Source organism: Numenius arquata, unplaced genomic scaffold (genome assembly GCF_964106895.1).
Source record: "Numenius arquata unplaced genomic scaffold, bNumArq3.hap1.1 HAP1_SCAFFOLD_1789, whole genome shotgun sequence".
Lineage (NCBI taxonomy): Eukaryota > Metazoa > Chordata > Aves > Charadriiformes > Scolopacidae > Numenius > Numenius arquata.
In genome coordinates this window covers 1-10,258 of record NW_027415519.1, presented here as the reverse complement: position 1 = coordinate 10,258, position 10,258 = coordinate 1, and the positions used below count along the sequence as shown (strand labels likewise).

Here is a 10,258-nt window from a genome sequence, read left to right as displayed (position 1 = left end):
AAACCCCGGGTGGGCCCCACCGTGACTCAGCGCCCCATCGCCCCTTTAAGATCCCCCCCCCCCCCCCCCCCGGGCCGTCCGCCGTAGGGCGGGGCGTCAACGTCACGGCGCGGGCGTCCCCGCGCGGGCTTGGGGAGGGGAGGGGGAGGGGGAAGAGGAGGGGGAAGGGGAGCGGGGGGCGGGAGCGGCAGAGCGTGAGGGGAAAGAGGAAGAGTTTGAGGTAAAAAAAGCGGGTTTTGAGATAAAAAAGGGAGAGATTAAGGTAAAACTGGTAGATTTTCAGGTAAAGAAAGCAGGTTTTGAGGTAGAAAAGGCAAATTCGGGGTTTGGGGGCAGATTTTGGGGGGAAAGGGGCAGATTTTGGCGGGTAGGGGCAAATTGTGTGGTGAAAAATGCAGGTTTTGAGGTAAAGACAGATTTTTTTTTCAGGTTAAAAAGAGATTTTGAGGTAAAAAGGACAAATTTTGAGATTAAAAAGGCAGTTTGGGGGTCTTGGGGTAGATTTGGGGGGGAATGGGGCAGATTTTGGGGGGTAGGGGGAAATCCTGAGGTGAAAAGTGCAGGGTTTGGGTTAAAAGGGCAGATTATGGGGCGGGGCGGTTGAGGTGAAAATGCAAATTTTGGGGCAGATTTTGGGGTGCACAGGGCAGATTTGGGGGTGGGGTTAGGTGGTAGGGGCAGGTTTGGGGGGTGAAAAGGGCAAATTTGGGGTGAAAGAGGCAAATTTGGGGGTGTGCGAAGAGATTTAAGGGTAAAAGGGGGCAAATTGGGGGGATCTTGGGGCAGGTTTGGGGGTGAAAAAGGCAGATTTGGGGGTGAAAGGGGCAGATTTGAGATGAATTGGGCAGAATTGGGGGGGGGAGAATTGGGGGTGAAAAAAAATGCAGATTCTGGGATGCGGGGCCATAATTTGGGGTGAAAGGGGCAGATTTGGGGGCGAAAAAGGCAGATTTTTGGGGTGCTTGGAGGGAGATTCGGGGATGAGGGGGGGCAGATTTTTGGGGTGTAAAAGGTGGGGTTTGGGGATGAAAGGAGCAGATTTGGGGGTGAAAGGGGCGGATTTGGGGGGGGTCACGTGGCTCCTACGTTGGGGGGGGCCCTTCCCGGATGCCTGGGTTCCTTTTTTCCTACCCTTGAAATGCCCTTGGGCGGGGGGGGGGGGGGCGGGAAGGGGGGGGGCTGGGCAGCCTGGGTCCCTCCCTTTGCTCCTTACCCCCGACCCCACCCTGGGTCCCCTCCATTCCCCGCTGCCTCCCGAAGCGCCTGGACGCCTGGGTCCGTCTCCCCCCCCCCCTTCCTCCCCCCCTCCCCCCACCTCCCCCCTTTTCCCTGGGGTCCCCCACCCCCCCCCCGGACACCTGGGTCCCCCAAAAGTGGGGGTGTCCCACTGTCTTCCCTCCTGAACTCCTAGGTCCCCTGAGGGGGGGGGGGGCGGGTCCCGTTTTCCTCCCCCCAAACTCCTGGGTCCCCTGGAAGAGGGGGGTCCCATATTCCCCCACCCCCCAAACTCCTGGGTTCCCTGGAAAAGAGGGGGGTCCCATCTTCCCCCCCCCCCCCAACTTCTGGGTCCCCTGGAAGAGGGGGGTCCCATCTTCCCCCACCCCCCCCAACTCCTGGGTCCCCCTGGAAGAGGGGGGTCCCATATTCCCCCACCCCCCAAACTCCTGGGTTCCCTGGAAAAGAGGGGGGTCCCATCTTCCCCCCCCCCCCAACTTCTGGGTCCCCTGGAAGAGGGGGGTCCCATCTTCCCCCACCCCCCCCAACTCCTGGGTCCCCTGGAAGAGGGGGGTCCCATATTCCCCCACCCCCCAAACTCCTGGGTTCCCTGGAAAAGAGGGGGGTCCCATCTTCCCCCCCCCCCCCCCCAAACTCCTGGGTTCCCTGGAAGAGAGGGGGGTTCTCCATTTCCACCCTGAACTCCCAAGTCCCCTGGGGGAAAGTATCCCATCTTCTCCCAGGTTCCCTGAGTGGGGAGGGTCCCATCTTACCCCCACCTCCCCCACCGCCCCCCCCAAACTCCTGGGTTCCCCGGAAGGGGGGGTTCCCCATCTCCCCCCCAAACTCCTGGGTCCCCTGGGGGAAAGTGTCCCATCTTCCCCCCCCCCCCCCCAAACTCCTGGGTGCCCCCTGAGTGGGGAGGGTCCCATCTTCCGCCCCCAAACTCCTGGGTTCCCCGGAAGGGGGGGGGGGTCCCCATCTCCCCCCTGAACTCCTGGGTCCCTTGTTGGGGGGGGTGTCCCATTCCGCCCCCCCCCCCGGATGCCTGGGTCCCCCCTGGGTGCCTCTGGGTTTCCCCCACCCTCCCCCCCCCGGCCCTGGGGCAGCCATGGGGGCGGGCGGGGCTGTCACGTCCCAAGGTGTGGCTGATGTCACTGCTGATGTCACCAGAGCCGCCGCGATGTCCCCGCCGGTGCCAGCGCTGACCCCGGAGCAGAAGCAGGAGCTGGCGGCCATCGCCCAGCGCATCGTCGCCCCCGGCAAGGGCATCCTGGCCGCCGATGAGTCCACCGGTGGGTCACTGGGAGGCACTGGGAATGGCTGGGAGGCGATTAAAAAGCCCTGAGAGCGTACCAGGAAGCACTGGGAGGGGACTGGGAGGCACTGGGAACTGCTAGAAGGGCACTGGGAACAGCTGGGAGGCGATTAAAAAGCCCTGAGAGTGTACCAGGAAGCACTGGGAGGGACTGGGGGGCACTGGGAGGCACTGGGAACTGCTAGAAGGGCACTGGGAGGGGACTGGGGGGCACTGGGAATGGCTGGGAGATGATTAAAATGCCCTGAGAGCGTACCAGGAAGCACTGGGAGGGACTGGGGGGCACTGGGAACTGCTAGGAGAGGGTTAGGAAGCACTGGGAGCATACTGGAAAGCACTGGGAGGCACTGGGAACTGTTAGGATTAGGAAGCACTGGGAGCATACTGGAAAGCACTGGGAGGCACTGGAAGGCACTGGGAACTGCTAGGAGAGGGTTAAGAAGCACTGGGAGGGACTGCAACTGTACTGGGAGGGAACTGGGAGGTACTGGGGGGCACTAGGAACTGCTAGGAGGGAATTAAGAAGCACTGGGAGCATACCGGGAGGAACTGGGAGGCACTGGGAGCTCCTGGTAAAGCATCAGGCATCTATTGGGAGGCACTGGGACAGCACTGAGAGCTACTGGGAGGCACTGGGGTAATGCCAGGAGGGCACTGGGAGCTACTGGAGGACACCAGGGCTAGACTGGGAAGTACTGGGAGGCACTGGGATGGCACCTGGGGAGTACTGGGAGATACTGGGCCTTACTGGGAGGCAATGGGAGCTTGCCAGGAGCCTGGCCAAGCACTCCAGTGCCATGAGGTGTTACAGGGGGGCACTAGGAGCTACTGGGAAGCACTGGGGAGGGACCGGGAGACCAGTGGGGGTTACTGGGCTGTGTTGGGAGTGACTGGTTTGTACTGGGATGGGCGCAGGGAGCATGGGGAAGCACTTGAGAACTTCAGGGTGGCACCAGAAGACGGTTATGAGCTACTGGGGCTGAACTGGGAGCTACTGGGGCACATTGGGGCAGCACGAGGAGGGCAGTGGGCCACACTGGGCTGAACTGGTTTGTACTGGTTTGGCCGCGGGCAGCATTTCCAAGCGGCTGAGAACTTCATGGTGGCAGTAGCAGATCCCCGGGAGCTGCTGGGGCTGCCCTGGAAGCTACTGGGCAGGACTGGGAGACCAGTGGGGGTTACTGGGCTGAACTGGTTTGTACTGGTTTGGCTGGAGACAGAACCAACAAGCATCTGAGAACTTCAAGGTGGCACCAGGGGGTTCCTGAGAGCTCCTGGGGCAGTAGGAGGAGACCAGTGGGGGTTACTGGGCTGAACTGGTTGGTACTGGGATGGCCGCAGGCAGCATTGGCAAGTTGCTGAGAACTCCAAGGTGACAGTAGCAGATCCCTGGGAGATGCTGGGGCTGCACTGGGAGCTACTGGGAGGCACTGGGGCAGGACTGGGGGACCAGTGGGGGTTACTGGGCTGAACTGGGCTGAACTGGTTTTTACTGGGATGGCTGGAGACAGAACCAACAAGCATCTGAGAACTTCAAGGTGGCATTGTGGGGGTCCTGAGAGCCCCTGGAGCAGCACTAGGAGCTACTGGGGCAGTAGGAGGAGACCAGTGGGGGTTACTGGGCTGAACTGGTTTGAACTGGTTTGTACTGGTTTGGCTGGAGACAGAACCAACAAGCATCTGAGAACTTCAAGGTGGCACCAGGGGGTTCTTGAGAGCTTCTGGAGCAGCACTGCGAGCTACTGGGGCAGCAGGAGGAGACCAGTGGGGGTTACTGGGCTGAACTGGTTTGTACTGGTTTGGCCGCAGGCAGCATCGCCAAGCGGCTGAGCTCGGTGGGGGCGGAGAACACGGAGGAGAACCGGCGCTGGTACCGGCAGCTGCTCTTCACGGCCGACAGCCGGGTGGACCCCTGCATTGGTGGCGTCATCCTCTTCCACGAGACCCTCTACCAGAAGGCAGACGATGGGCGTCCCTTCCCCGAGGTCATCCGCAGCAAGGGCGCCCTGGTGGGCATCAAGGTGGGGACAACCTCAGGGACATCGGGGACACCTCGGGGACGTGTGGCAGGGGCTTGGGTGCTCCTTGAGCCAGGTCAACCACATGGAAGGTGGGACCGGGTCAACCACATCAGAGGTGGCTTCATCAGGTGCCCATGTTGGTGTTGAGCTGGGGACATTGTGGGGACATCGGGGGACATGGGGACATCGGGAGCTTTGGGGACAATGAGGGGACGTGGGGGGTGTTGGTTGCTTCTTGAGCTGGGTCAACCACATCAGAGGTGGCTTCATCAGGCAGCCTTGGTGTTGAGCTGGGGACATCTTGGGGACATCGGGTGGACATTGGGGGCCTTGGGGACAATGAGGGGACATGGGGGGGGGGGCTGGATGCTCCTGGAGCCAGGTCAACCCCGTCACCCTGTCCCCATCCCCCAGGTGGACAAGGGGGTTGTGCCCCTGGCTGGCACCAACGGTGAGACAACAACCCAAGGTGAGTGACAGCCGTGTCCCCATCCCTGATGCCACCACAGTGGCCTCATCCATGACATCTCCCCCACGCCCCATCGGTGTCCTCATCGCTGATGTCAGCACAGCATCCCCATCCCTGATACCGCTGTGGTGGCCTCATCCATGACCTGTCCCCATCCTTGTTGCCACCAGGGTGGCCTCATTCATGACGTCTCCCCCACGTCTCATCACTGTCTCCATCCTTGATGCCACCAAAGTGTCCCCATTCCCAATTCCATCTCCAAGCCTCACACATGTCCCAATCCTTGATGTCACCACAGTGTCCCCGTCACTGATACCACCATGGTGGCCTCATCCATGACGTCTCCCCCATGCCACCACAGTGTCTCCATCCCTGATACCACTCTGGTGGCCTCATCCATGACCTGTCCCCACCCCTGATACCACCATGGTGGCCTCGTTCATGACGTCTCCCCCATGCCAGCACAATGGCCTCATCCATGACTTGTCCCCATCCCTGGTACCAACATGGTGGCCTCATCCATGACCTCTCCTCATCCTTGATGCCACCATGGTGGCCTCTTCCATGACCTGTCCCTGCCCCTGATGCCACCACAGTGTCCCCATCCCTGATACCACCATGGTGGCCTCATCCGTGACTTGTCCCCACCCCCGATGCCACCACAGGGTCCCCAGCCCTGCTCCCCCCTCCAAGCTCCCTTGGTGCCCTGGTCCCCGGTGTCCCTGTGGCTGATGTCCCCTCACTGTCCCCAGGGCTGGACGGGCTGATGGAGCGCTGTGCCCAGTACAAGAAGGACGGGGCTGACTTCGCCAAGTGGCGCTGTGTCCTCAAGATCACCGAGCACACGCCCACGCGCCTGGCTGTCATGGAGAACGCCAACGTCCTCGCCCGCTACGCCAGCATCTGCCAGCAGGTCCCTGTACCCTCCCCGCCATCCCCAACCCCGTCCCAGGTCACCTCTGGGCACCCTAGGGTGGTTGGTGGCCTCCAACTTGTGAGGTGACACCACAAGGTGGCACTTAGAGGTGGTGTGGTGGGATGTGGAGGTGGTGTGGTGGCACCTAGAGGTGGTGTGGTGGGACGTGGAGGTGGTGTGGTGGCACCTCCATGCTCTTGGGACACCTCACTGTGTCCCCACCCCATCTCTTGTGTCACCTCCAGGCACCCTGTGGTGGTTGGTGGCCTCCAAGCTGCAGGGTGGCACCACACGGTGGCACCTAGACGTGGTGCGGTGGCACTTCCATGCCCTTGGGTCACCTCAGTGTGTCCCTTCCTGTCCTTGTGTCACCTCCCTGTCCCCAAGCCCATACCTGTGTCCCCTCTGGGTGGCCCGTGGTGCTTGGTGACCTCCCAGCCACACTGGGTGTTACCCAGAGGTGGCGTGGTGACACGAAATGGTGCTGAGATGTGATGGGGTGTCACCTCCCATGTCCCTTCCTGCCACCCCAGGGCCCCTGGGCCACCTCCCGCCATCCTGTCCCCTGTGGTGACACCCTGGGGTGTCGCTGTCCCCAATGTCCCCCGTGTCTCCACAGAACGGCATCGTCCCCATCGTGGAGCCCGAGATCCTCCCGGATGGTGACCACGACCTGAAGCACTGCCAGTACGTCACCGAGAAGGTGGGTGATGTCCCCACCGTGTCCCCACGCTGTCCCCCACCGTGTCCCCGTGGCGTCCCCACCCATGTCCCCGTGTCCCCAAGGTGCTGGCCGCCGTCTACAAGGCGCTGAGCGACCACCACGTCTACCTGGAGGGGACACTGCTGAAGCCCAACATGGTGACTCCGGGCCATGCCTGCAGCAAGAAGTACAGCCCCGAGGAGATCGCCATGGCCACCGTCACCGCCCTGCGCCGCACCGTGCCACCCGCTGTCCCCGGTCAGTGCCACCCGCTGGCCCCAGCCCCGTGGCCATGTCTCCATCACTACCTCCTCGTGGTGTCCTCATCCCCATGGCTGTGTCCTCATGGTGTCCCCAGCCCCATGGCTACATCCTCATGGTGTCCTCGTCCCCATGGCTGTGTCCTCGTGGTGTCCCCATCCCCGTAGCTACGTCCTTATGGTGTCCCCATCCCCATGGCTGTGTCCTCGTGTCCCCATCCCCGTAGCTACATCCCCACAGCCATGTCCCCATCCCCATGGCTGTGTCCTTTTGCTGTCCCCATCCCCACAGCTATGTCCCCATGACAACATTCCCATGATGTCCCCATCTCCACAGCTGCGTCCCCGTGGTGTCCCTGTCCCCATGGCCGTGTCCCCACGGCCATGTCCCCGTCCCCATAGCTACATCCTCATGGTGTCACCATCCCCACGGCCATATCCTCATGGTGTCCCCATGGTGTCCCCATCCCCATAGCTGTGACCCCATGACCGTGTCCCCATGATGTCCCCAGTTCCACAGCCATGTCCCCGTGGTGTCCCCATCCCCACAGCCACATCCCCATCGCCACAGTCATCCCCATAACCCTGTCCCCATGGTGTCCCCGTAGTCACGTCCTCATCCCCATAGTCATGTCCTCATCCCCTTGACCTTGTCCACATGGTGTCCCCTGACCCTGTCCCCATGATGTCCCCATGGTGTCCCCATCCCCACAGCCATGTCTCCATCCCCATAGTCACATCATCTCCCTGACCCTGTCCCCATGTCCCCATGGTGTCCCCATCCCCACACCCATGTCCCAGTCCCCATAGTCATGTCCTGATCCCCCTGACCCTGTCCCCATGGTGTCCCCTGACCCTGTCCCCATGGTGTCCCCATCCCCACAGCCACCTCCCCATCCCCATAGTCATGTCCTCATCCCCGTGGCCGTGTCCCCATCCCCCTGACCCTGTCTCCATGGTGTCCCCATCCCCACAGACACGTCCCCATCACCATGGCCGTGTCCCCGTCCCCCTGGCCCTGTCCCCATGGTGTCCCCTGACCCTGTCCCCATGTCTCCAGGGATCACCTTCCTGTCGGGTGGGCAGAGTGAGGAGGAGGCCTCCATCAACCTCAACGCCATCAACCGCTGTCCCCTGCCCCGACCCTGGGCCCTCACCTTCTCCTACGGCCGCGCCCTCCAGGCCTCCGCCCTGCGCGCCTGGGCCGGCAAGAAGGACAACACCAAGGTGGCCCAGGAGGAGTACGTCAAGAGGGCCCTGGTGGGTGACCGTCACCTCCCTGGGGACACAGGCACAGGCAGGGGGTGGGGAGGAGGAAGGTGGGATGGGAGGAGAACGTCAAGGAGGGTGTGGTGGGTCACCATGGGGACGTGGGAGGGTTGGGGACATCTTGGGCGTGGAGGGGACATGCGGCCAGGTGGAGGACGTCAAGGAGGGTGTGGTTGGTCACACATGGGGACGTCAGAGGGATGGGGTACAGAGGGGGCATGAGGACATGGGGAGGTGGCCCAGATGGAGGACATCAAATAGAGTGTGGTGGGATATCTTGGGTGACATGGAGGGGACATGGGGAGGTGGAGGACATCAAGGAGGGTCTGGTGGGTCACTATGGGGATGTCGGAGGGTTGGGGACATTTTGGACATGGAGGGGACAGGGGGAGGTGACCCAGGTGGAGGATGTCAAGGAGGGTCACCCATGGGGATGTCAGAGGGGTGGGGGGCATAGGGGACGTGGGGAGTTCGCCCAGATGGAGCACATCAAGGAGGGTTTGGTGGGTCCCCATGGGGACGTCGGGGGGTTGGGGACACGGAGGGGACATGGGGAGGTGGAGCACATCAAGGAGGGTTTGGTGGGTCCCCGTGGGGACGTCGGGGGGTTGGGGACACGGAGGGGACATGGGGAGGTGGAGCACATCAAGGAGGGTTTGGTGGGTCCCCGTGGGGACGCAGGGGGTTGGGGACATGGGGAGGTGGCCCGGGGGGGGGGGACACACACATCAGGTGACGCCCCTGTCCCCCCCAGGCCAACTCCCAGGCCTGCCAGGGCAAGTACACGCCCAGCGGCGCGGCCGGCGCTGCCGCCACCCAATCGCTCTTCGTCTCCAACCACGCCTACTGATGACGTCGCCGCGCACGGGACACGCCCCCCTCCCCTCTTTTGGCCACGCCCCTTCCCCCTCTTTTGGCCCCGCCCACGGCGGGATAATAAAGTGGCAACGGACAAAGCCGGGGGGGACCCAGGAGTTCGGGGGGTGACCCGGGGCGGGGGGGACCCAGGAGTGGAGGGGGGGGGGGGGGGTGACCCGGGGGGGGGGGAACCCAGGCGTTGGGGGGGGGCACAGAGGTGCGGGGTGGGGGGGGCACACCCAGGAACCCGGGAGTGGACCCAGGGGTTTGCGGGGAGGATCCGGGGGGGGGGGGGACGGGACACCCAGGGGTGCGGGGGGGGGACGCAGGGGTGTGGGGGGGGGGGACTCAAGGGTTTCAGGGGGGACCCGGGGGGGGACGGAGCAAGGAACCCGGTGGGGGCTCTCAGGGGTGCGGGGGGGGGGGTGGTGCCCAGGCGTTCGGGGGGGGACACGGGGGGGGACACCCAGGAACCGGGGGCGGGGGGGGGGGACACACACACCCCCAGGCGTCCGGGGAGGGGAGCCCAGCCCGGCGCTCTCCGGCCCCGCCTCTCCCCGCGCGTCACTTCCTGCCCGCCGTGGCGGCGCTTCCGCTTCCGGCAGGGGCCGGCCCGGAAGTGACGCGCAGCGCTGGCGGCGGCGGCGGAGGGTCGCGGCCGGTGGGTCCGGGAGGCCCTGGGGGGGGGGGTTTCGGGGGGTCGTGGGGCCGGTGTGGGGGGCTCGGGGGCTGTTATGGGGCTCGGGGGGCGGATGTGTGGGGAGGTGAGGCAGCTGTGGGGCGGGCGGGCGGGGCCGGCGAGGCGCTGTGGGGCTGAGGGACGGGCCTAGGGGGCGGGGGGCTGTGGGGCAGGTGGAGGGGGCTGAGGGGTGGTTATGGGGCGGGGGGGGGTCTGTGAGGCGGGGGAGTGGGAGTGGGAGGGGCTAATTACTCGGGGGGGAGGTAATTGCCCTTGGGGTAGAGTTAATTGCCCTGGGGGAGGCTAATTACTCCTTGGGGGGGGAATTAGTTACCCCTGGGGTGGCTTAATTAGCCCTTCAGGGGCACTTACTACACTCGGAGGGGGAGTTAAGTACCCCTGGCGGGTTAATTATTCTCAGGAGGAAAGTTAATTATTCCTTGTGGGGTCTTAATTACCCCCATGAGGGGCTGATTTCCCCCAGGGCGAGTTAATTACCCCAAGGAAGGTGCTAATTACTCCTTGGGGGGGGAATTAGTTATTCTTTAGG

General features: G+C 63.5%; 1 protein-coding gene across 4 annotated transcripts; it reads left to right on the top strand.

Moving 5' to 3' along the window:
* Positions 1-131: 131 nt before the first annotated feature.
* On the top strand, positions 132-9,180 carry LOC141478767 (fructose-bisphosphate aldolase A). Of its 4 annotated transcripts, none has more exons than XM_074167749.1 (9): positions 132-448; positions 2,389-2,510; positions 4,343-4,554; positions 4,969-5,023; positions 5,776-5,936; positions 6,559-6,642; positions 6,726-6,900; positions 7,963-8,162; positions 8,926-9,180. In XM_074167749.1, the coding sequence occupies exons 2-9, from the start codon at positions 2,399-2,401 to the stop codon at positions 9,019-9,021; spliced, it is 1,095 nt and encodes a 364-aa protein (XP_074023850.1). In that variant the 5' UTR covers positions 132-448; positions 2,389-2,398; the 3' UTR covers positions 9,022-9,180. The 4 variants fall into 4 exon arrangements, with proteins under 4 accessions (XP_074023850.1, XP_074023849.1, XP_074023852.1 ...); XM_074167748.1 differs by having other exon boundaries at positions 141-220; XM_074167751.1 differs by having other exon boundaries at positions 148-283.
* The last annotated feature ends 1,078 nt before the right edge of the window (positions 9,181-10,258 follow it).

Bases quoted from the DNA above. Each gene is read 5' to 3' on its own strand.
- LOC141478767 (XM_074167749.1), top strand. From the start codon at position 2,399: ATGTCCCCGCCGGTGCCAGCGCTGACCCCGGAGCAGAAGCAGGAGCTG. The intron at 6,643-6,725 runs GTGGGTGATGTC...CGTGTCCCCAAG, and splicing joins GCCAGTACGTCACCGAGAAG to GTGCTGGCCGCCGTCTACAA. The intron at 8,163-8,925 runs GTGGGTGACCGT...TGTCCCCCCCAG, and splicing joins AGTACGTCAAGAGGGCCCTG to GCCAACTCCCAGGCCTGCCA.